Source organism: Ursus arctos, unplaced genomic scaffold (genome assembly GCF_023065955.2).
Source record: "Ursus arctos isolate Adak ecotype North America unplaced genomic scaffold, UrsArc2.0 scaffold_5, whole genome shotgun sequence".
Taxonomy (NCBI): Eukaryota; Metazoa; Chordata; class Mammalia; order Carnivora; family Ursidae; genus Ursus; species Ursus arctos.
The window spans coordinates 16,038,063-16,064,221 of record NW_026623067.1 but is presented as its reverse complement, the minus strand read 5'-3'; the positions used below and the strand labels follow the sequence as shown (position 1 = coordinate 16,064,221).

Genomic DNA, 26,159 nt, shown 5'->3' with positions numbered 1-26,159 from the left:
AGATCCTCACAAAAAGGAGGATAAGAGTAGTCATCTAAGGAGCCCCCCAGGGGATTCTGCCTCCTGCTGAAAGGCTTGTGGGGAGACCACGGTCATGTTGTAGGAAGTAGGGTTCATTCAGAAACTCGTTGACCACAACGTCGACCCGATCGATGGGTCTTCTCTTCCTCTTTCAAGTTGTGGTTATTTGGTATTTTTTAAAATACAGAAACAAAGGATCATACGCTTTTGTCCAATCATTACCCGTCTTCATCTACTTTGCGTAAAGAAGCAGGAAAAGACCAATCAAATTTGGGGGACTGACAAATGCCAACCTACAGGAGCTGCACTGAACGAGGAAGAGGAGGGTAAAATAAGGTAATGAGATCTAAAATCTAATTTCTCTTCTCTGTTCTTCAACTGTATATTATTCTTTCCCCAGTCTTGTAGTATATTCCGGGATGGTGGTGCTAATCGACCTATACGATGACCACTAAACTTGATTATCAGCTATTCTGCTTAGTCACCACAGAGGTAGAATAAATAAGAATTAACGGCATCAGTTGCCGGAACAAATCGGTCATCTTTTCAGAATTTCTCTCCTTCTTATGTCTAGTGTTTATACCAAATACCGGATCTCTTCTTGTATATAGCCCAGAATCCATAAAAGATAATTTTAATTTCATCCATGGAATAGACATGCCCATGAAGGTATGATTTTGAAGTTCATTTAACTCAGCAATATGTTCCCGAAATGGTGCTCTTAAAGGTCTTCTTTTACTTGTTATTAAAAGACCTTCTAGGCCTCATCCTCATCCTACACAGACACATATAAGATGTGTGAATGGGTTTTCTTTTCAGCCACTCTGGACGGGTAATAAATCGTAAGCAATTCTCATGCAATCTAAAGAAATCATCCTTTTATGTCCTTGATCTTGAATGGACGTGTCTGATTTTTGCATCAGTTATGGAGAATAGTTACGAAAGTGATGTTATTCATTGAATTATGCAAAGTGATGAGATCAATCACTCTAGTTGTTGGAGGAGAAAATTACTTGGGAAGGTAGACACCAGAGGGTTTGGTGTAAAGGGGAAGAGGGAAAAATCAGATTTCTCTAAAAATGAAGGAGTAAATTTTAGGTTTCGGTCAATCCAAGCAGGTTGGTTGAAGAACTGTCCATATCGTACCTTACTTTTGTGATGTGTTATCCCCGCTGCTGCAGATCAGCTCTTCCTGTAGGCTCTGGAGACCATCAGGAGGTGAGGGAATTCCACACTAAGACGGTTCTTCTAAACCCAGTCAATTCTTGGAGGAAATTTGGAAAGAGATGTTCCGGCCACATTCAACTACCCTGTTCCCTTTTACTGCAACTGACCTTACCGCCCATGAAACAAGTGTGATAGAACTCATGAAATTGACTAGGTATCATCTACTTCCTCGTACCAAATACATAAGTACAGACCAAGAGGGGACATTTTGCCAGGTGATGAGGGACATGATGAGTTAGGCTCATTTATGTCCGTTATGCTGTTAGGGATGATGCAGACAGATGCATATGTGACTACGAATGGAATCCAAACTGAGCACATCATGGGCCTCCCATAATCAATGAATACAAGAGAAAAGATGAAATAACTAGTTTAGACCAAAAAAGTCTTCAATATCAGTTCACAGACAGTGGTGTCGCCTGATATTTTCTTTACATACATTTCCTGGTAAACTGGGAATGAAATAATTCTGGAAAGCATCTCTGCGCCCCTGGTCTACATGTATGCTTTGATGTAACAGCTCCACCTTCCACATAATTTGGAAACAAAGGCAATGAGAAACTAGGCACCGTAAACTCAAAAAGAACAGTAAGCATTTGCATCAAAGGAACGTGACTGTAACATTTCATATTGGGGGAACATCTTAGTGAATGGAGTACAGAGTGATCGAAAGTCTTCTTCCAACCGGCCAGACTCGGGTGATGAAAGTCATCAACATGTATGACATGATAACCAGTCATCTTAGCTTGAAAACAATGTGAGAAGTGAACCTTTAGAAATGTCAAGTGACCAAACAAGTATGTGCAGAAATTAACTTTTTTTTATTATATATCATATAATGTAGTAGTAAAGTTTGTCTGAAGTGCATGAATAAAAAGTTAGTGAAATTACAGGAGGAACAATCTATATAGCAATAATAGGTGCATTCCTTGTGCATCTGAAAGGAAAAGAAAAAGAGTTTCCACTCATTTTGGCCTAAAACTTAGTGTCAGGTTCCCAGGATTCTGACATCAGAACCCGGATAACGCTGATTAGAACCATAGGGGCTTTACAATAAAAGCTAAAATATTGACCATATGATGGCAAAAAGTCTTAGTTTGTGGTTAACTGATTCTCTTCTAGCTACTCTCTGATGAAGTTGGTGGCGCTGTGGAGGAGGACCGCCGTCTCCTGGACGAGGACCGGGACCGCTCGGCGTTGTAGGTGACGTGCTTGTCGTAGTTCTCCATCTGAGCCTCAATGAAATCTCGCTGCTGTTGCCTGATGGTCTGGCTGATGAGCCCAGGGAGGGCGTGGATGCTGCCAATCAGAGTCTCTAGTTTTGTCTCCACGGTAACGATCCTCTTCTCAAAGTCTTCGCTCCGCTCGTTTAGGTCGGAAATCATGTCATACATGATGTTCTGGGTCTGCAAAACAGGACGGGAGACAGATAGAGAAACCACGAACTCAGGTTTCAGGACACTTGCCCGGGAAGCAAACTGTCAACTTTCCGAGTCTGAGGGCTGCATTCCTTTTGGCGGCATACAAAGAAATAGGGGCGTCAGGTAATGGAACACTTGACTTTGCAGAGCAGAGTCGGTATGTCTGTTCAATGCCAGGATTAAGGTATTTGGGGCCCCTGGGTGGCTCAGTCGGTTGAGCCTCCGACTCTTGATTTTGGCTCAGTTTGTGATCTCAGGGTTGTGAGATCGAGCCCCGCCTCGGGCTCCGCACTGGATGTGGAGCCTGCTTAAGATTCTCTCTCTCCCCCCGCCCCTCCCACTCCTAAAAATATGTAAGATCTTGGGCCTTAATCTGATCTAGTTGCAGAAAATGTCATACAGGCCTGCTGGTGGTATGCCCCATGATTTTTGGTGGTGTAGGGACAAAGTTGTGATTTAATATTTATGTAGATCTCTTAATAGCAGTTACAAAAGTTAGCATAGCACATTTGTTGTGCAACATGTAATATTTATTAGGGTAAGGGCAATTTTTAAAATGAAGCTGATTTAAAGAATTCTACATAATAGTATACAGAGGGTACTGAGATGTAGCAAAAAATTTGAAGGTGGACCGTGAAGGGAGTTTAGGACAAACTAATTTGGTCAAGTTACTTAGTAACTTACTTAAAGCCAGAAAATATTCTGAAAGATATTTTGTAGTCCCAGGTTTCAAATTCCAGGCTCTCCACTGGGTCAAATAGCATGTTGATAGGTAAAAAATTGGGGGAGATTAAGTTACCAGTCTAGTCTACCCTTTTGGCTACAGGTTTATCAGAGCTGAGTGGTTTGAAAGAGGAAACTGTTTTTGGTGTCCAGCGAATCTTGAAATTGATTGTCTTGACGAGAGGCTTTTCATAACTTGGGACTCCCAGTTACGTTTCTGGAGGGAACTGAGAGACCAGGAAGGAGGGGAGGACAGGCACGTGAATCTCCGTCCATTGCTGCTCAAGTTTCAAACCCTGTGTTGAAGCTGTCCATCCCGCCATCTCGTTTCCTCTCAAAATGTGCTCTCACCTGCTTAATAAACTCGTAATGATAAATGAGGCGACTAAGAGAGTTGCTATTCAGGACACGGGCCCCTAGCTTGAGTTTGGTCACGGAGACAGAGTGCATTCCCTTTATTTTTTACTACGTAGTCTTGAGACTATGTGAGCGACATCCACTCACTCAGAACATCCTGAACCCTTAGGGCACGATAGCTGTGCAGCCATAATAATCACGGTACTCGAGAAATAATTTGAAAGAAATAGCATAGATCCGTCTATGAGCGACTGCCTTATAGACTCCTGAAGTGACATTACTTAGTACAGATTTATAGTATTATATTGATATATAGCACAATGTTATATTATTTCCCAGTGGTCTGCTTTATTTACCCAATGTCTTATCATTTGGCCTTGGAGGGATGTAAGAGTCTGCTCCATCTCTGTTCCAGATGTGTCCACCTGAGAGCCATGTGTGCAAATGTTAATCAAGAACGCCTCTGCCCCTCAGGTGTGCCGCCCACCTTACCTGCATGGTACATGCTCTCCCGGGGGTAAGTCATTGACTACTTCGCTTATCTTCTATTTATAAGGCGTCAGATATTCGACTTTATATAGTATGTGTTACCAAGATACATTAACACAAATATAATTTAGTTGTGTTATTTCATGAGGCTGGGACACAGAGGTGTAATTTCCCTGGTGATACTGGAGGCTTTAGAAATCACAAACAACAGGACGTACAGGTCCAGCGGAGAGTTGTACCTTTATTTTTTCATTATTTCTTTTAAGATTTATTTATCTATTTTGAGAGCGAGCGAGCATGCGTGGGGAGGGGAAGAGGGAGAGAGAGAATCCCCAGCAGATGCCCTGCTGAGCGCAGAGTCCAATGCGGGGCTTGATCTCACGACCCTGAGATTATGACCTGAGCCCGAGTCAAGAGTCCCATGCTTAACTGTCTGGGCCACGCAGGCGCCCCCTAGAGAGAGTTGCCCTCTCATGTTACAGGGTCGAGAACTTCCACATAATGCCTCCTCTGGGATTAGCTCAGGAAAATGGAAGGTTGTCATTGTTGGCAAGTATTCGTATTTTTAAAGTAGAGTTGACTTGAGAGGACCAACCAAAAATCAACCAGATTAATCCTGAGTGTGAAAGAAGAAACAAGGGACCATTAATGTACTTTTTAAAAAGTACTATGATTTTTTAAATAATGAAAAAAAGAATCCTAAAAACTAGTTCCCCCCCCTTTTTTTTGGAAAGATGATTTTCATGTTATGATGTAGTTTCTTGCATTTTTTTTTTAATTTAACATCACAGTCTTCTTAAATGAAAAAAAAAATTTTATTGGCGAGTCCTATGTAGCCCTGAATGCCATGGTCAAACCCAGGACGTAGTTCTGCTCTCAAAGGGATGAGACCGAATGCCAAATATGAAACCCAACGGTATTGTCTCATATTCCACTTACATTTCTTACTGTATTTCCAAGTCCCTGTAAGTAGGAAGGCTTTTAGAAGGGGGGTTGAATAATTTACGTAGGGAAAGAGCACATGAAGGAGGAGTTTTAGGAAAATTCTGTTACGTTGGGTCATCAAGTTTAGGATGCGTTAAACACGTTTGGGGTGTCCTCCCAAAGCACAATCAGTTACTGTGTAGAGCTTCATTCCAACGCACCTCACCACGAGGGCTGAGACCCCAAGCTTACCTTTGCCAGGTCCACCAAGGTATTGGCTTGGTCATTCAGTTTCCTCTGCTCCATCTTTACACTTCTTAATCTAAAAGACAGAATCTGCAGTCAGAAGGGCTCCTTCCTTCCTCCTGCTCTCATAGGCCTTCCAAAGAGCATGCATAAAATCGACAAGAGCAAAGAACTGCATGGATAATGCCTTGAATAGTTGGGGTCAAGTCCAAACTGGTTATGTATCTGGTACAATGAGAAGCATGCTTCCCCAACACCGCAAAAAAGAAAGAGAGAGAGAGAGAGAGATGAGGGTGTCCTTAGGACAGCTATTTACCAGGGAGTTAAAAGTTGAACGGAGAAAGGCTCATAAGGATTTAACCATATGAGAAAAGCCAAAACATTCCTTAAAATCCCAGTATCGTTTCAAATAGACATAGGAAGAAATAGGCAAAGCGACGGAATTTCATCGATGTTGGAGCAGTGGGCACCTTCCTATGCCTACATGAGTGGATACGGGGCGTAGCCCTGTTCAGTTGGAGATGGATTGGGTTAGGTATTTGAACCTGATGAAACACAGTGATAAGTGAGATTCTTATTAGCAAAAACAAAGCTTTTATTCAACCAGCAGCAAGATAACGTATATCATATAATTCCCTTATTCTTCATTGTGTTTCGCTTGACTTTTATCTTCGCTGCCTTGAATTTGAAGGGAAGCCAGACCATTTCCTTGGGAGAATTTCCCTTAATTTTTTATTGTAGATAAAAGTCAGCGGACAATTAAAATGTCTGACAGATGGGACCGCTACTCGTAAAGTTACTTTTAGATACTTTGAAATATCATTGCGTATATCTGATTGACAGTCAAAAGACCAGTGGTTTTTTTTTTTAAATCTTTCTGAATGACAACTCTTACTATTCCTTATTTACTATAATAGCTCAAAAAATATTCGTTGCTTACTCCATACCAAGAAATTAAGATTTTCCAACAAGAGAAAAGTGGTTTCTTGTTCTTTAAGCCAACGATTCAAAGCCATGCTCCAGGAGAGGAGCGAGTCTCTCTCAGTTACTTAGTTAAAAAAAAAAAGTCCATGCTAACCTTATTGCCTTGATGACATGTTGTTTGCAAAGTATAGTGTTGACGTTGGAGAGAGTCATTTTGCTAATTTCCCAATTTCAATGAAAGGTAATTACAAAAGAGGGATAAAAAATTCACAGGGCAAGATTTTACTGCCAGGGAGATTTTTGCACCAAATGTTCGTGATGTGCAGTGATTTTGTTTTGAAACTACGATATCCAATATGTCCCCAAATCTGCCTGACAGTCAAGATAGAGTTCCTTCTGCCAGTATGGGTTTAACTGACACCTGCCTATAACACGATATTTAACCATCTGAAACAGCTTAAGGTTGTAACTCGTCATTGCGAGACTGTGTTTCTCTATTGGAAGGCTTGGAGCTCAGTTAATTGGTCCTTTCTATGCTATTCTAGAGACGGAATATGTTTAAGTGTAAAAGAAATTTACAAATATGTATTTAAATCTAACACGTCTTTGAGCTAGGTTTCTCTAAGTAGTTACAAGGATTATAGTTCCTGATGTCTGCCTTTTAAAAACAAGTCCCGTCCCTCCCCTGCAAAAACAAACCCAAAACCCCAAAGAACAAAAAAACCAACCACCTTGAAACACGTGTGGGGTCATTCTACAGAAATGTACTAGAGAGAACAAAGGGGCCAGACATGGACTCCATTCTCCCTGGCCCTAATTTGACCTTCAGTTTCTTAATGGAGGAAACGAACTGGCTCAGGTTGGGACAGTGGCTCTGAGATGCTGGATTTATACCAGCAGAGGTATTCTAGGGGGCTAAGCGACACGCAACCCAGAAGACCTTAAATACCAAACCAGATGGAGAGACAGTTCTCTTTAATTCTCTTCCAGTTCTTGATGATTACAGGAAAAATGTCTCAGGCTGGTCCTATCCTGTTTTTATCTCCCAACACCTGCTAGTCTTTCCTTTTTGAAGAAAGAGCAGGATTTCAGCTGAGAGCTTTGTGCAAGCAACAGTCCGTGGCTAGAATTCAACGCCACTGTTTCGATGGTCGGCTGATGCTGCCTTTACCTCTCTTTGCTGGGAATGGTTTTTTGGTTTTGTTTTTGTTTTTTGTCTGTTAGCCATTTTGTGATAGGGACTTACAGCAAGCTTTGTTTTCAGATTTAAGAAATAAGGAGAGCCGGCACGTGCATGAGCCGAGTTTGGGGAACCAGCTCAGAAGCCCTCCAGCAACTGGTGCGTGCGGGCAGAGTCCTGAGCTTGGCCGGTCCACGGAAGGGCCGGAGGGCTGGTCCCTTCGCTGAGGTGGGTACTCTGTCTTCCAAACAGTGAAGCCTACTTTGCTTCTCTGGAATTCCTATAGTATGTTTCTGACAGTAGAATTTTGCCCATTTTCTTTTCCACGAATCCGGAAAGCTGCCATAGAGCAGCCCCATTCGACTGGACTCCCCTAAGCTCCTCGAACTTCAATCATCTTGCCTTGCTGCTCCTGAGACTGCCTGAACCATAGAACCGGCAGGAAAAAAGCCTACTTAAAGCTGCAGCTACCAGAATAAAAGGTAACATGCAGGCGTGTGTTTTACTTCACCCCTCCCCCCCCCCGACCCCTGAAAAGAAGAATAAGGAACATATGTTGACTTCTTCCTTGTGAACTTCACTTATCACAGGAAAAGATCATGATTTTGGATCACATTTCCATAGCAGCAATCAGACTACTGAAATTCACAAATAAAGGATCCGCTTGGGTGCATGCAGCCGGTAGAAAATTCTGCAAATGTTGAGGGGAGCGGCTCACACAACTTACTTCCGAGCTCTATTTTCATTTTGTTGAAATAAAAAGACAAAACAAAAGAAAAGAAACTGTAAAATATTCTGGAACAAAACAATAACACAGCGTGGTGTTCAGTTGTGCACAGGGGGCTCGATTCATTGGCGGGAAGATCCTGGTACGGTTCTGCAGGATTTGGGCACAGTGATCTGGGCACAGTGATCACAGAACAACACTGTGCAATTATATTAGCACCCTTTCCTGCTGAGAGACTGCCCCACCCGAAACACAGCGCTTTCCCCAGAACGAAGGTTCCGAAGAAAGAACCTCTACCAGGTCATTGTGGCCTCTTTCTTTGATACACGATGTCCAAGTGAACTACAAGACCCCTTTTGGCCTCGTAGGAGTGTCATAGGGACAAGCGTCTCAACAACGGGATTGTAATGTTGCTGGTGTTTTTTGGAGGGGGCACATCTCTTCCGAGTTGGGGCTGTGCAGAAGCCTAAAAGGTGGGTAGCCCAAAAACTCAGTGTCAGAGAAATTCTGTGTACTGAATTTCTCGGCTCCGAGACAAGTTCATGTTGATTGCCGGGTCTGTAGTTGAGATAGATAGAAGAATGATACACTTTAAAAGAGTTAATGCTGATACCAGAAAAAGTGCTCAAAGTCTACAGGAACAGAGTGCTTCCTGGCACTAAGTGATGATCCCAAAAGACAGATCTGTTACTGAAAAGAGGACGGAGCCTGGAGAAGCAGGCATCTACCGGAGACTAGGGAGGCCATGTGTCAGGGAGAGACGCTGGGAAGAGGGGAGTCCAGATCAAGCTCCGGAAAAGCTCTCAGGACAAATCAGAGGATGGGAGAGGCCAGCAGAGCTCTAGCCAATGAATTTGTAAATCTGTTGTCTGGATAGTGGGCAATGGGAGCCTTGCCCTGAAGAATCGAGCCCTGTGTGCTTTCCTGCATGACTTCACTCACTCACTTAAAATGAGAGATTAGGCACCATTAGAATAATCTAGCCAAAACCCAGCCCATTTAAATGCTCAGTTGTACTTTTTTTTTTTTTTTTACATAGTATAAACACCCTCCCACCTCAAAGGAAATCGAATAACCCCAAGACTAAATTATAAAACAATTCAGAACATTCCCGTCGCTCAAAGCTTATCTATGTTAGAAGTACATGGCTGCTACTCGAGAAACAGAATGAGAAATGTCTGTCTGCAAGAAGCAGAAGAATCATGAATGGCTTCCTCTCTTACTCTATCCCAGAGCAGGATTCTGGAAGACCCATGTGAAACCCTCAGGAACAATCTAGCACCTTCTAGCAATCTAACCATTGCTTGGGGACAGTTTTTCAACCTCGCTTCCCCCAATATTTTTTTCTGACGTACTATAAAAATTTTCAAATGTGCTGAAGAGTTGAAAAAATTTACAGTGAACACCCCTAAGCTGCCCCCCTCCCCACAACTGGAGCATGAGTGCATTTTGGGACAAGGCAGATAAAAATATAAATACCCACCATTCACACGTGGCTACAAAATTGTTACAGAAACTATCAAAGCAGTTTTTGCAATAGTTTTGTTGTATAAAAACATCAATGGCACCCAAGGGCAATCACATTTCCTTTTCTATTTAATAGGTACATCACACAGAAAGGGTTATAAATATGGTCCTGGAGGAAATGGCATGTGTGGTTGCTGGACCCATAGACTGACCACACCCGCCCACACCCACAAAGGTAAGTTTTCTTTTTAATATACTTGCACAACGTAGGTTCGTGCTGAAACATTAAAAGAACAAAGAATGATTTCTCCACAGTATAGGGTGTGTACCTCTTGGATGGACATTGTGGTACACCTGTGGGGGTGTAGGGATGCCCACTCTACCAGGAGAGGGGTGCCCGGGGACCCTTGAGGAGGTGGCCTTTTCCTCAGAGGTGAGGGCTCAGTGTCTCTCAGGGGACTCGCTCTCTTAGATCTAAACTTTAAGGACACAAGATGTGGAGGCTCCCAGGGGTGGGATTTGGTTGTAGAGGCAGCTGTGATCTCCAGCAGGCAGTTTCCGCTTGGGAGCCAGATCTGATCCGGTGTCCCTCTGTGTTTCCCTCTGACGATTTCCCAGACTTGGACAGAGTAATATCTTAACGTTCTAGCCGTTCCTTACAACGGGATGAAAAGCATAGTTGGGGGCGCAGAGCGACGTCCCCGAGATAAAGGGGAGACGATGTCACTTTGGTGCTGGTGGCAGCAAGAACGTGACTAAAGCGCTCTGAGTAGCCACAGGGGCCAGCTACTGTACTGTACGTGCAGAGGCTCCCTCTAGTTTACGTCTTGGGGTGCCTGGACTTTATTCTCATTAAGGTAGCAATTTCTACACCTTGTCCACGTTTTCAGCGATAGCTAGTTGGAGGGAGAGGTGAAAGGGTAGCGCTTGAATGCTGAGTGATGTCCCAGAGACTCTCAGTGTAATCGATTACCTAGGTACTTCCTGAGGACGTACCATAGAAACTCCAGCTTCAGAGCTTTCTGGTCTACCACGCTAGGCAGCGCCGAGAACGACACCTCTTGCCGTCTCATCAGGATACCTAGTGTGTCGACCCACCTTTCCATGACTCCCCCCGGTAGGCTGCGTGAGGAAAGCTACTTTTCTGACCCACCCAGGTGACGGATCTGCTCTTCCCCACACAGAAATGGCCTGGGCTCAAGAGCAAGGCTACACAGCCTCGAGATGGACGCCCACGAGAATGTACTTACGGTAAGGATGTTGCCAGCCTGGGGGAGAAAGAACTGGTGCTTTCAAGTCATTATTGAAACTCACTACAGAAGCATTTGTCCTTTAAAAGTCTATGATGGTTATATATAGCGTTACGACGAAATGGCGTGAAGAACTTGCACAAAGTGAATAAAGACGGTCTGGATAAAGTCAGAATAATGGTGGGAGAGTATACGGTCTATAGGCACTATAAAACCTATAATGACCACGTAGCATATAGAAAATCCCGAGTCCTGAATAAAGACTAATTTAAAAATGCAAGTATTAAATCAAGCGTCTATACTACTGTCATAGAAACATGTTGGCAGTGTGGTAAAAAAAAAAAAAATCCATATAGGTTATAAAATAGTAAATGTCAAGATTTTGCAGTAGATACAAACTAAACGTCCTAGAGCAAACTAGATGAATAATTAAACTATACGAAGAAATACAACTGCCACTGAAAATATTGTTTCTAAAGACAGAACCCGAGAAGACATTTACATTAATACAGTAAATGACGATTCTCCCCATAAGGAATGATTTTTTTTAGTCCTAAAAAGAACTGACCGTCTTCTCAGGATTTCATTTGTGGAATTACTAAAATGCCAAATAACGTCTTCCGGGCGCGGACATGACAGCGTTTTGTTTTCTGTTTTGTTTTTTTCCCTTGAGTGTGAGCATTGGGACCCAGAGCTACCCAAGCAGGAAGGCAGTGAATGAGAAATGGTACTTACTGGTGAATAGCTTGCAAGAATTTTCGTTGATGTTTTCTTACTTTTGCGTGATCTATCTTTTTTACTAGCTTTGTATTTTTGTAAATTAGCCATGTTTCCCTGAGTACATTGGCAGCTGCGTTTTTCACCTGTTAAGAAAACAAACGAACACAACGGTTGATAAATTCCAGAGCAGAATCCTTTGCAATGTGGCTGGGGGGGGGGGGTCACATTCATCAACTGAATGATCACGGTAAGTTCTAGCTCTGTTGAGTAACTGTTTCTCAAGAAGAAAAAAATAATATTTTCTGTTTCTGTCTGGGAACCACATTTAAAATGGAATATTAGGGAGGTACTCAACTCTTTCTGGGCTAACCTCTACTCCCCCAGGAACCTTTTCACTCAAGCAGTTTAAGAAATCAAGAGGTGCTTGTGACTTGTCTAGTAACACTAGGGGGAAAGAAAAAAAAGAAAAGGTGCTGCTTCCCCCACCCACTGTGTTGCCATTGCTTTCCCCATGTTCTGTGTTTCCCTGCAGAAAGGCAAAATGCCAGAAGGCCAAGGTGAGTCTTGTCTCTTGCAAGCTTGTTTGGCATTTTTGGCTGCAAAACGACAGGAAGGGCAGGTATCCACTGCTGAATGTCCAAGCAGCCCTGTTCTTCTGCCCGCCCGGGGTGACCTAGCAAACTGTATGCGTGTTAGCACGCTTTCACGAACCGACAGTCTGGGTTGTCGTGATCTCGTTGGTTAAAGACGCTGCATTTCAAATGGATGAGACAAACCTAAAGGATTTAAGTGTTTCAGTAGCACTGCCAAGACCTCGTGTAGCTGATGGAAGGTGCGAGTACCTCCTCGTAACATTCAAGCACTTGCCTCCGTGATCAGCATCTTCGGCAATGCCTGGAACCTGATAGAGGCCCAGGCAAAGCCAAGGTGAGCCTCTTCCTTGCTCACAGTGCAGGGTCTGATGACGCAGAGGTTTCACTTAGGCTTATGATTAATGACGTACTCGAAGAAGTTGATCCATGAGGCAAAGCAGGAGAGACCCTTAGCTCTAGGAAACAAACTGAGGGTTGCCGGAGGGGAGGGGGCTGGGGGGCTGGGGTAACTGGCTGATGGGCACTAAGGAGGGCTCTTGATGTGATGAGCACTGGGTGTTGTATGCAACTGACCAATCACTAAATTCTAGCTCTGAAACTAATTAAAAAAGACGTTGATCCATTGAATTCTTCTGAGTGATGGATAAAGGAGGTTTCTGGCGGAGCTGGGTAGGGGAAGATGAGTTTGTAAGAAAGGCGAAGTGGTGGGGAAAACAGAGCAGTGAACCGGACTTGAGGAATGGTTCTGAGTTCTTGACTTTGGACGAGCTAAGTCAGGTCAAGGAGACTTGTTAAACCTCACAGGACTTGAGTTTTCTCTTCCCTACATGAGAAAAGTAGAATTATTACCCAAGTCTTTTCGGGCCCTAGTTTTCCACTAGGAAGAGTCTTAGCGTTACCGTGCAGCTATGATCGCAGGGATGTACGTGTATTTTTTCACTTCCAGCCCAGACAGCCTCAGGTGTGGTAGCTGACGGAGACTCCCGTGCATGCTGCTGTAAAGGTGTCTTCCTGAGTGAAACTGTATGCCTAGAACCCACGTGAAGAAAAACGACTCGCTTCTTGGAGCTGCTTTTAGCAGCAACTTTGGTTTATGAGGCATTTCCTCCGGATAGTCATCGGACTCCGTACGGAGAGCATTCATTCCAAAAGTAGTGGAAACAGGATTGAAATAGGAGGTGTTGAGCACCCGCAGTGGGTCCAAGACACAACACTGGTGTCCACAGTGAAGCTGAAAGGGGTTCCGGTTAAGTTCTTGGCTCTTCCTTCTTACAGAAACAGAGTTCTCTTCTCTACAGGGGTGCGAGTCGCCTTTGGGAAGGCTTTTCCTCCATCGGATCCTTACATCTGTTGCAGAGGTAAGGATGCTGCGTAAGTGGCCAAGGGTTGAGGACCTTGCTTTTAAGGGGAAAGGGGTAGGAAGTTACCGGCCAGCGCCGACTGGGGTTGGCGTAGGCCCTTCCCCACCAGGGAACAGAAGGGCCAGGCAAGGGAGGTCTCAGCTGTCTGAACGGCTTTAGCTGCCTCGAAGTTGGAAAGGGAACCTGATGGATGCCCCCTCCTTGATTTGATCAGCTCAAGACAGGAGAAAGGTAGAAAACTTGGTGAAAACAGGTGGGACGGTAACACAGCAGTTGAACATAGGAATGTTTGCAAGAGAACTAACAGCTGATTTTGCTTTGGATTCCCACCCATAAACAGCAAATGCCAAATCCCTCCAGCTCTTAAATCTTTAAAAAGGTGAATTGCTGCTTGCCCTCGATGTATTTTAAATGATTTTCTGTTCTCCTTGGGATGGTGGGGGAATGGCTGGAGGGGAGCAGGGAACCTGAATTTCTGAGATCACTGGGGTAGGTTGACACCCCCAAGGTCTTTGTGGCAGGATTTGTATGCACAAAACGCTCATCGTAGTTGACAGGCTAAAAACGAAAATGATTCCTCATCTGACAATGAAATCCCTACGGCTGCTTTGGATAAAGCTGTGAGATAGACACATTGGTGTTGAAACGTCCCCCTTTCTAACTCCCTGATAGGTTTTGAAACACAAGAATTAAACTCTGAAGGCATCCCATTTAAGTGGTATTTTTCAAGATGGCGGCCACAAGACAACATCCTCCCCCTAGTGATCACATGTGCCTGGGATAAGTGGGTTTTTCCAGTCCCTCTCAGGGCTGAAAGGGACGGAGGACAGTGAGAAAACAGGGTACAAAGTACCTCAGTGTTCCACAGGTTTGAACAAAGGGAATTGTTACAGGGCGGTGATAGCCAACTGGAGAAGGGAAGTAGGTCTGTGCATTAGTGATGGTTTAGGTGAAAGGGAAGTTGACTTAGAGGGCAAGTTTCTTTTGTTAACGAAGAACCCTGCCATATGGTCATCTCGCAATGTAACCCTGGAGCTCCCTCTGGCCCTTTGGGGGCATTTACAGACTCTCAGCAGGCAGGGGTCTTGGCACTAATCTTTGTGTCTCCCTAGTGCAAATATTTGATACCATAGTGTATACTTTGCATCATAAAAACTTCTAATCATGAACCACAGAGACATACTTATCAACCAAGGGACCCTTTGGATAAGAAGGGTGTACAGGTTACAGAAGAGACCTAACCAGGTCTTCCCTAATGTCCACTTCCTAATTCAACAGACTTATTAAGTGTCTATCGCATGTTAAAAACCATGATAGTTGTGATGGGGAGATCACAGACATGGCCCCCCGAAATCAGTAGCTGTAATAATTCTAGTGCCAATTTATGGGCCAAGGCCACGGTGAAATAGAACTTCTTTCCTGTACATCAAAAAATAAGGAGAGAAAAAAGGAGAACATGAACATCTGCTCGGCCTGACTCATGCTCAACTCCGATTAAAATCTTTTATCAGAAACAGTTTGACAGGTATATTGATAATCTGGTATTTTGAGAAAACAAAGGCCCTACAAGCGACAATACTACTGCAGGTCATAGCACTTACCCCGATGCCCTGTGTCAACTTCACAGGTAGGTAGAAAGGATATGAACTGTTCTGCTGCTGACTTACAGGTAATGATAAAAAAAAAAAAATTAAAGCCATAGGTAGTAAGGTAAACAATATCTCTAAGTGTAACAATACTTGATAAACCACAAAAGCCCTTAAAGCTGATGGACTTGTAATTGAAACTTGGCTTCGCTCAAACCTAGATAGAGACAGGTTATTAGAGCCCTGTCTTCAAGGGTGCTTTCTTGATCGTCTTCCCGTGCTTTTGACTACTCTGATTCTTAAAGAAGAAATCTCTGTTTCTTTGTCCTTTTTCCTCTTGCCGCTCCCTTCAGAGGAGGGAGATGGTCATGCTTCCCACTCTTCCCGAATGTCAGAGGAAGGGACGTCACCTCTGCCTGAAGAGCGAGAGTTTCCTGCCCCTCGTTCTCCTAACGACAGTAAAATGGGTGAAATGTTGCCTCGTGTGCTGTGGGAGATGCGTCCGGGATCCTGGGACCAACACAGACAAGGCTTCCAAGCCGGAACACCAACACCACAGGCTACCCGGGCCCCCTTCGGAGCAGCTACGTGGGGCTGGGTGAACGCTGGAGCTTTGGAACAGGGTAAGGCCAAGTGATCCTTCGTTCTGTGTTTTCACCCACTGGGCTTATGTCACCAAGCACAATGTGAAAGCTCCGTAGACTAAATCCTCCAGAATTTCTGTTCACTTGCTAAGAGGCACGCAGGAAACAAAATTACATAACTGCATAATGGTGTTCTTATTATGGATCTTATTGAGAATTCTTAACAGGATCGGAAACACCCACAGTGGACATTAATATGTATAATTATCTTTTGCGGCACATTCTAGCTACTTTAAAAAATTATGTCGGGGCTCCCAGAATTGCTTGTTTTCAAGTTGCCTTCCCAAATGGAAGTATGCAGAGGGCTAAACTCCAGGATTTCTTCTTGGTTCAGATATATATATATGAAGAGTAATAATATTTCCAAAAGACAGAGCTTGGTAAAGGCGCTGTGTCTGTCCCGCGATAAGCTGCAAGTCTACGAAAAGAGCAGGTCCTGTCTTCCCAAGCCCTGTGACACGTTATTGCTATTAGTGCTTTCATTTTGACATCATTAGACTATTCTGGGTCTGTGTACCTCCTTGGCCATTTTTGAATTGTAGCGTGGCGTGTACACTTTTGGAATTAACATGCAACAGTCTCCCCTAATACGTACTGCTCAACGAATAGTGTGGTCTGCTTTCAAACATAGTATTTTACGTGGCTACGGTTGTCAAACAGAGACACGACTTCTATATGAAATTGTTCCTCTGGAAAGTTGGGCACGGTGAATAATTCTTCCTGGAAATTGTTCAGTGCAGTTAAGAGACACAATGGGAGGCTTGGAAAGTTACATTTCTTCCTGGAAGGAAGAATCGTTTGTTTAACATTCATACTGCTGCTGCTTTACAACAAGCCTGGTCAGATTGCAGAATGTCTATAATCATCATGCCTGTTGACCTTCAGGGAAAAAAAAAAAAGATTTCTTCTGGGCGGTATTTCTGGGGATAGTTGTAGTTTTCTCTAGCCATAAAGAGCACCCTTGAACTTGTATCTTGAACATTCTTCTTGGTAACTAACTGTGTATGGGTTTCAGGTCCCTGTTTGCTCTCGGCTATGTCCCAGAAATCATTGCTGATCATTCAGACTTTTGAACTCTTGAAATTCTAGTTGACAGTGTTGCATTAGTTGGGTGTGGACTACATGGTGACTTGACAATTGTCCATGTTACACAATGCTCAGCATTAGCGCACTTACTGTCTGCGTGCCATCGTGCAAAGTGGTCACAAGAATATTGACTATATTCCCGACGCTCCACTTGACTTATTCATTTTCTAACTGGAAGTTTGTACGTCTTAATCCCCTTCAACTATCTTGCCCATCGCCAAACCCCACTTTCGTCTGGCAAGTATCAGTTGGTTCTGGGTATTTAAAAGCCTGATTTTGTTTTGTTTTAGTTTTTGGTCTGTGTCTCTTTTTAAATTTGTTTATTCATGTGTTTCTTAACTTCCACCTATGAATGAAATCATATGGTACCTTGTGTTCGTCTGACTTATGTCACATTGTATGATACTCTCTTGCTCCGTCCATGTTGTCGCAAACTGCAACATTTCATCCTTTTTGTAGCTGAGGACTATTCCATGGTATATATGTCTCATATCTTCTGTATCCATTCATCTGGTGATTGAAACTTACATATCTTAGCTATTTTAAATAATGCAATAAACAGAGAGGTACATATATCTTTTCTAACTAGTGTTCTGTTTTCAATGCCCAGAAGTGAAAGAGCTAGATCGTAGAGTATTTCTAGTTTTAATTTTTTTAGGCACCCCTATGTCATTTCCATAGCGGCTGTACCAATTTACATTCCCACCAACAGTTCATGAGGGTTACCTTATTTCTACATCTCCGTCAACACTTGTTATATCTTGTCTTTTTGATACTAACCATTTTGATTTGGATTTTCCCCGATGCTGAGTGATACTGAACATCTTTTCACGTGCCTGTTGGCCTTCTGTGTGTCTTTGGAAAATTTCTGTTCAGGCCCTCTAACCATTTTTTAAATAGATTATTTGGTTTTTTTTTTTTTTTTGATATGGAGTTATGTTAGTTCTTTATATATTTTGAATATTAACTCCTATTGGTATATCCTTGGCAAATATATTCTCCTATTCAGTAACAGATTGCCTTTTTATTTTGTTGGTGGATGATCCTTTTAATGTATTGTTGAATGTGGCTGACTCATAGTTTGCTGAGGATTTTTTTTTTTTATTTATTTGACAGAGAGAGACAGCGAGAGAGGGAACACAAGCAGGGGGAGTGGGAGAGGAAGAAGCAGGCTCCCAGCGGAAGAGCCTGACATGGGGCTCGATCCCAGAACACTGGAACCATGCCCTGAGCCGAAGGCAGACACTTAATGACTGAGCCACCCAGGCGCCCCATGCTGAGGATTTTTATACCTATGTTCATCAGGAATATTGGTTCATAGTGTCTTCGTTTGGTTTGGGAATCAGGGTAGTGATGACCTTGTGGAATGAATCTGGGAGCATTCCTTCCTGTTCTTTTTGGAATAGTATGAAAAGGGTAAAGTAACATTCTCTTAATGTTTGGTAGAATTCACCCGTGAAGGCATTTGGTCTTAGACATTTGTTGGGAGTTTATTACTATTATGGGTTCAGTTTTATTACTAGTAATTGGCATGTTCAGGTTTCCTACTTTCTGATTCAGTCTTGGGAGAGTGTATGTTTCTAGGAATTTATCAATTTTCTTTACCTTTTCAATGAGCCAGCTCGTACGGTCATTGATCCTTTCTGTTGTTTTTTAGTCTCCATTTATTTTGGCTCTGATTTTTAGTATTTCTGTCCCTCTACTAACTTTGGGCATTATTTGTTCTTTTTTTCTAGTTCCTTTAAATGTAAGGTTAGATTATTTGTGGCTTTTCTTGTTTCTTGAGGCAGGCGTGTATTGCTATACATTTCCTTCTAAGAACTACTTTCGCTGCCTCTCGAAGACTTTGTTTTCATTTTCAGCTGTCTCTAGGTATTTTTTAAATTTGCTCTTTGATTTCTTTATAGACCCATTGGTTATTTGGTAGCATGTTGCATAGCCTCCTTCTTTTTTCTTCCAGTTTTTGCTTGTAATTGTTGTCTAGTTTCAGAGCATTGTGGTTGGAAAAGATGCTTGATATGATTTCAGTCTTCTTAAACTTATTGAGACTTGTTCTTTGGCCTGATATGTGATCTGTTCTGGAGAATGTCCCAGGTGTACTTGAAAATAATAGGTAGTCTGCTGTTTGTTTTGGGATGGAATGTTCTTTATATATCCTGTAGGTCCACCGGTCTAATGTGTGTTCAAAGCTGCTGTTTCCTGGTTAATTCTGTCTGGATTATCTATCCATTGATGGAAGTGGGCTGTTGAAGTCTCCTACTATTATTGTATTACTGCCAACTTAATCCCTTTATGTCTATTAATATGTGTTTAGGTGCTCACATGTTGGGTATACAATTATTAGATCCTTTTGTTGGACTGATCCCCTGATCATGACGTAATTCCCTTCTTCGTCTCTTGGTTTAAGGAAGTCTATTTCGTCTGATTTAAGCATTGCGACCCCAGGCTTTTCCCATCCCTGCACTTTCAGTCGGTATGTGTCCCTACGTCTAAAGCGAGTCTCTTGTAGGCAGCACATAGATGGGTCCCGTTTTTCTACGCATTTAGTCACGTTGTATCTTTTGATTGGATCATTTGGTCCACTTACGTTTAAAGTAATTGTTGATAGGTATGTACTTACTGCCATTTTGTTGTTTTCTGGTAGTTTCTGTAGTTCTGTTGTTGTTTTCTTGCTCTGTTAGCTTTTGGTAGCTTTATGTTAGGATTCTTTTTATTCTGTGTGTACCTATTACAGGCTTTTGGCTTGTGGTTAAATGTGCATATACAATACCCAAAGTGTATAACGGTCTCTATTAAGTTAATGGTCACTTAAGTTCAAAGGCATTCGAAAAGCACTACCTTACGAGGGGCGCTTGGGTGGCTCAGTGGGTTAAGCATCCGACTCTTGATTTTGGCTCAGGTCATGATCTCAGGGTCATGAGATCAAGCCCCTCTGCACTGGGGGTGGAGCCTGCTTCAGACTCTCTTTTTCCTTCAAATAGATAAAAGCACTACCTTTCTATTCTGCCACTCGTGTTTTATGTGTATAACACCATCTTTTCCTGTATCCCTTAAGATGTAGCTGATCTTACTGTTTTGTCTTTAACTACTACCTTTACCACATATTTAATTTTACTAGTGACAATTTTCCTCCAGTTAAGGCCTTTCTTTCCTAAAGAAGTCCCATTGACGTTTCTTGTAAGGATGGTTTAGTGGCAGTGACCTCCTTTATGTCTCTTTCAATTCTCAATGATAACTTACCTGGGTAGAATATTATTGGTATAGGTTTTCTTCCTTTCAGCAGTTTGAATATATCATGACACTCCCTTCTTGCCTGCAAACGCTGCTAAAAATTCAGCTGACGGCTTTATGGGGTTTCCCCTGTACCTAACTAGTTGCTTTTTGTTTTCTTGCTACTTCCTTAATTTATTGAGAGTGGGAGTGGGGGGAAGCAGAGGGAATCTTAAGGAGGCTCCACAGAGAGCTTGGAGCCTAACGTGGGGCTCGAAGTCACAACCCCGAGATCGTGACCTGAGCCAACATCAAGTGTCAGACACTTAACCGACTGAGACACCATGTGCCCCTCCCTCTGTGCTTCTTGGACCTGGATGTCTGTTTGTTTCTTTCCCCCAGGTCAGAGCAGTTTTCAGCTATTCTTTCTTTGGGAAGTATTCTGCCCCTTTCTCTCTCGCTTCTGGGACCCCTATCATGTGAGTTACTCTGTCTTCCATCCGTTTCCTGCGTCCTTTGCTCTGTTGTCGATTCCCTCTAGTGCGTTTTTCTCTTGACGTTGTCGTCTTCAGCTCTGACGGGTTCTTTATATTTTCTGTCTCTGCTGAGGTTCTGAGTTCATCCCGAGTCTGGTGAGCATCTTCAGGACTAGCCCTTTGAACTCACCTCCATTTTGTTCCGTTGTCTTTCTGAGGTTTTGCTTTTTTCTTTCTTTTGGAACGTGCTCCTGTGTCCTCGTTTTGTCTCTCTTTGCTCGTTACGATGTATTAGGTAGACCAGCTATGTCTCCTGGAACTATCGGTCTTACGTAGAAAGTAAGTGTCGTAGTCCACCCTGGTCACCAGGATCAGGTACTCCAGAGGTGTCCCCCGTGAAGAGCCGCCCCGCTAGTCTTCAGGTAATTTTCGGAGCCAATTACATTAGCTGTAGTCGTGTATCCATAGGAAGAAGGGAGCTCCAGATCCTATTATGCCATCATCTTCCAGTATTTTATGTAAAAAGCTCATCAGTGGGCCCATTTAGAAGTCCCATAAATAACCAAATGCAGTCAAGTTCCAAGTAAATGGTACTCACTAAGTTGAAGAGGACTATAAAAGGGCGATTATTTTCACATATTGTATTGACTCTACTAATGAAATGGGTATCCTGAGAAATTTATGTTTGATTCTGCTGCCATTTTAACATTTGCACCTGTACTTAGTGACATTTTGCCTATGAAATTCAAGCTGCCAGCAAGCCTGCTGGAATGCCTTTCTTCAGCCTGTAAGAGACCTCTGTCCCAAGTAATCCTGCAAAGCAGCTAACCTTGTAAGTAGTAGTAATGAGATAATAGAATTAATAAAGCATTGTGGAGAATGTGAACTTTGAAATTAGGCGAGTACTTCTTACTGAAAAAGCTTTCTGTAAAAAAAAAAAAAAAACTCCCTATAGATAATGGTGCATTACGAGTCTAGCTCAAGGAAAGTATACCAGAATCTAGAAAAGCTGTAAGATCAGAACACGTGGTCCATTTGGGGAAATGAGACCCACTCATAAAAACCAAAGGAAGTCCTCTAGATCCACAGTCCCCCAACGGGGGCCCGACTGGGCTTTGGGGGGGGGGGCTCACGAGCAAAGGAAACAAGAACACAAGTGCATTTTTCTGCCAAGCTGAGGGGGGGGGGGGAAGGATCTTTTATCTGATTTGCGGAAGGCACAGTCCTGGGCTATGATATTTCAGTTCTACATTCTCGGCAGTTAATACAGAACCCCAACTATAACAGGTACGCTGGACACTTTTGTTAAATATGTGTTATTCCCAGGAAGATGATAAATTGGGCACAAAGAATATCTGCTGTGAGGATTGGCCCAGTTTCCAAATCCCCGGGGAATCACACACTAGAGCAGCAGTTCTCACCATGGGCAATTCTGTCCCCTGGCGGGGGGGGGGACATCTGACAACGTCTAGAGGCATTTTTTTGGTTGTCACGGGTCTACCAAGGATGCTGCAGAACAGAGAACTCTCCAGTCTCAAAGGTCAAGCGTGCTGAGATCGAGTGACCCTGAGCTCAACTAACTCCACGATGCAGCCAAGCTGGAAGGTCTCCCAAATGATCCTACGAGACCCGTACGACTATCACAGATCTCTTCATCAGGGGTGTTCTACTGTGGATTTTAACATCCGTCCCTTCAGTAAGTAGCATATGAAATAGCAATAGCCCCAAGCCAATCAGAAGAAATGACGTGTTTCCTTCTTAAGTTAAAACTAAGTACCTGCTCACGAACCCCAGGGCCCTCCGGCTCAACACGCTAACTGGGGTTTTCTTATTTGTGATCCTGTCCCACCTTTTGTTGCTGCTGAAAAGATGTGTATGGGCTACTACGGTGTTTTAATGTCATTTCCCACCTCCGTGCGGCATTCGTTCTTGTGAAATTTATAGTGCACGACCTTCACAATAAAATCACTTGGGTTAGACAAGGGGCTCTATGGGAAGAGCTCTTTGGCATCGCCCAACATTGACTCTTAGATATGAACCCTACAGGAAGGAACCCATCCAAACAAGCCCATGCTGAGATCCAGAAAATATCTGCTCCAACTTTGGATCGTATGTGGACAAATAGTCTAATAGGCATGTATTTTCATTTATTTCCTAGCATATTTTTTGAAAGCGCCAAGAATCCCAGCCGCCCATTCGGCTCTGCACTTAGGCCTCTCCTTGTGCTTTTCTGTAACATTCACGAACGTTCATGAGTTTGGAGAGTGAGAGAAAACTGGAGGCTAGAAGACATCCTACAGGGGCACGTCCCGGCCAAGAGGATGGCGTCTGCAATCGAGGCTTCGGTCATCAAGAATACCTGTGGACCTTCCAACCGCAACAAAGTCTCCCAATAACATCAGACAGTAAGACTTAGAAATGAGCAAGGCAAGTGGAATCCACGTTTCCATTTGGTAAATACTACCCATATGCATACACATGTGCAGCAAAGGGACTGATCTATTAGGAAGTGTTGACCTAATGAGCTAAGCCAACTTTTATGCATACGACCAAAATCAAAAGTGAATAAAAACAAACACTGAAAACTGCAACTCTATTTGAACTCTCCATGGATTCCTTTCTGGGTAAAGTTGCCAACCGACCACATATTTTGTTACTTCGATGACAGACCTGATTGGATTCTGCTCTGAGTTATGGAGCAAGACGACACTGCTATGAAATAATTTTTAGTTTTATATCTGACCTTGTCTTTTGGTTTCTCAAGTAACGATGCGGGGAGGCTAAAAATTTAGTGGGAGTGGGCTAACAATCTTTTCCCTCTTTGACAGAATGACTTAGAGCAAGTGACCGAACCTCCCGGTGTCCTGGCCTCCACATTTGTAAAACGGGCCTAATACTAGCCCTTCCCTCATAAAGTTGTCTGAGAATGAAACTAGTTTACATACGTGACATGCTTGGAACCCCGCTTCGCTCAGGGTGAGTGCTCCGTAAGCACTGTGATTACTGTTTTGTACTGTAGTTTCTCATCGGGATGTTATTATTCATGTCCTGGCCAGCCTTTACGTCACAGAAAGGGCATAGCTCTGCTCCTACCTTGGGGTCCTCAAAGTTATCTCACTGTCGTTGCAACCCCAGTCTTTAGAACAGTGACTGGCTCACAGAAGCTCAGTAGGACATTGTTGAATCCCTTCCCCACAAAATTTCTAGATTACAGTGTGTTCTTTCCTATTCGATCAAATACTGGTCCCTTCTTGGATCCTGCAGACGTAAATGTTAAGTGTGCCTATGTATTTAGACTGACGTGGTCTGTTTTGATCCATGAGTAAATACCAAGGTCGTCCAATTATTTCCTATCTGACCTAAAGTTAGAACGAGTCTGTTCTCAACATGTGAAGAAAAAAAAAAAAAGTGGCAGCAATTCTAAGGTGGCCTTGATGTCATTTTAGCTTCAGAGGTCAAGACAGAACTCGTCCTGCCCAATGTGGAGAAACACACAATGTTCCCTTTGAAGACACAAGGGTGATGACTCACTCTTTTGGTCAGCTGAGTATCCATCATGAAGTTGTGCACGTGTTTTTCTGCTTTGGTAAGTTCTAGCTTTCTTGCCACTACAGCGACCACCAGGGCTGTGCAACCAGCACCCTGAAAACCAAAAGAGAAGAGCACCCCAACGAGTCATTACTTTTGGTCTCAGCCACATGAACGAAACCTCTTGTTCATCAAGTACGTAAATATCCAGAGATAAGAAACCGTAGCATTTGGTGACTTTAATACCTCTTACCTGGCCCACGAGCTCAAGCAGCACGCCTGCAAGTGGGGATTTGAAAACTTGGTTCATGTATTACAAGCTCTAAAGCATGATATCGATGGTAAAGTAGCAACTTGCAGAAATTTGAGAGATTTCTTAAAAAACAGAACAATCAGTTATATACCTGGAAGTATAATAGGAACCGATAATAGCTGAGTAAATTAGCATAAATGCATGAAGTAGAAATAACCATTAGTCCATAAAAAATAACATTGCATAATCTTCTCTCAAGCTGAGACCAGAGGTCTTCAAGCCAATTGACCGTGGCGTACCAGGAGTGGAAAGAGATGCATTATCTCCGCATACACAAAACCTCCAGACCACGGGAAGATCTCCGTGATGTGAACCCGGACAACAGAGCAACCTAGTGTTGAAGGTAAGGGATAACTGTCCTATTCCAGACATTTAACAGTACTAAGGAAGGCGTGGGCTCCCTTTTCTCTGAAAAACATCAGCAGGGGTCTTTTTCACATTAGAGGCCACAGTGCCGATCTCCTAGGAAGAGACCTGAGACACGGAGGGTACCCAGGGATGACAGTCCGGCTGCCCCGTGATCCCGTGCACGTGGTGTGGGGTCTTCTGGGTTGTAAGGTCAGCGATGATATACGGGGCCGGGGTACCCCCCGGGAGGGCCTAGGCAAGGTCATGCTCCTGCAGTTACTCATGGATCCTGGGCACAGCCAACCTCCTGGGAGCAAAGGGGGCACCTGAGGACCTACCAACAGGCCTGTGAAAGGCAAATCGGACCCTCTGGATGGAATCACACCCAAGAGGACCCCAGGGCAGTAAAGCTTGCCAAACTGTCTCAGTAGACAGCAATGAAGGCAGGAGCCCACTGAAGAGGGGCACCAACAGCACGATGTTACGATACTTGTGGATCTTTCAATCTTTTTAAACTAGTCTTTATTAGGATGCCCTTCACATTAGCCCAAATGATAAGGTGCTCAGTGGATAGCTAGCCAAGAGTGTCCCAAAAGTCCTACAAGGTGACCTGGAGGTCTGAAAATCGCTAATTATAGAAGCAACTCCACGCCTTACGTACATGGTAGTCTTCACCTTCAGTAGCTAATACTGAGGAATGGGAATTACTCATATCTGTAATACACATTAATTCATTAATACATACATATGTATTAATTAATGTTATTTCTATAATAAATACTTAAAGCCAACATAATATTTAAATAAGCAAGTCAGAAAATTATATACACATAATTGGCTCGTACTTTTATTTTTTAAAAAGGATCCACATTTAGGAACAAATTGAAGGAGGTGAAAGACCCGTACTCTGAAAACTGGAGGACACAAATCAGTGGAAAGACAGAATGTGCTCCTGAACTGGCAGCACTGAGCTAGCTAGCCAACCTACAGATTCAGTGCCATCCCGATCACAACGTCAGTGGTATTTTCCATAGAACTAGAACAAGTGAGCCTCAGATGTGTATACGACCCCTCCCCCAACAGCCAAAGCGATCTTGAGAAAGAACAACAAAGCTAGAGGGGTCATGCTCTCTGATCTCCAACCACACTACAAAGCTATAGTCATCAAAGCAGGATGGTGCTGGCACAAAAACGGATACACGGATCAATGGAACAGGATCAAGAGCCCAGAAATTTTACAACAAAGGTGACAAGAATAAACAAACAAATGGGGAAAAGAGAGTCTTTTCGATAAATGGTGTTGGGAAAACTGGACCACTTTCTTATACCAAAAATAAA

At 43.2% G+C, this 26,159-nt stretch overlaps 1 protein-coding gene across 3 annotated transcripts in view; it reads right to left on the bottom strand.

Moving 5' to 3' along the window:
- Positions 1–2,050: 2,050 nt before the first annotated feature.
- Positions 2,051–26,159, bottom strand: part of KCNN2 (potassium calcium-activated channel subfamily N member 2) — a 142,375-nt gene continuing 118,266 nt past the window's right edge. For all 3 annotated transcript variants that reach the window (XM_026507777.4, XM_048220905.2, XM_044387335.3), the window contains 4 exons: positions 24,164–24,274; positions 11,692–11,819; positions 5,415–5,484; positions 2,051–2,654 (listed from right to left, as the gene is read on the bottom strand). In XM_026507777.4, coding sequence (XP_026363562.2) covers positions 2,367–2,654; positions 5,415–5,484; positions 11,692–11,819; positions 24,164–24,274 — 597 coding nt within the window. In that variant the 3' untranslated portion in view covers positions 2,051–2,366. The remainder of the gene's footprint in view (positions 2,655–5,414; positions 5,485–11,691; positions 11,820–24,163; positions 24,275–26,159) is intronic.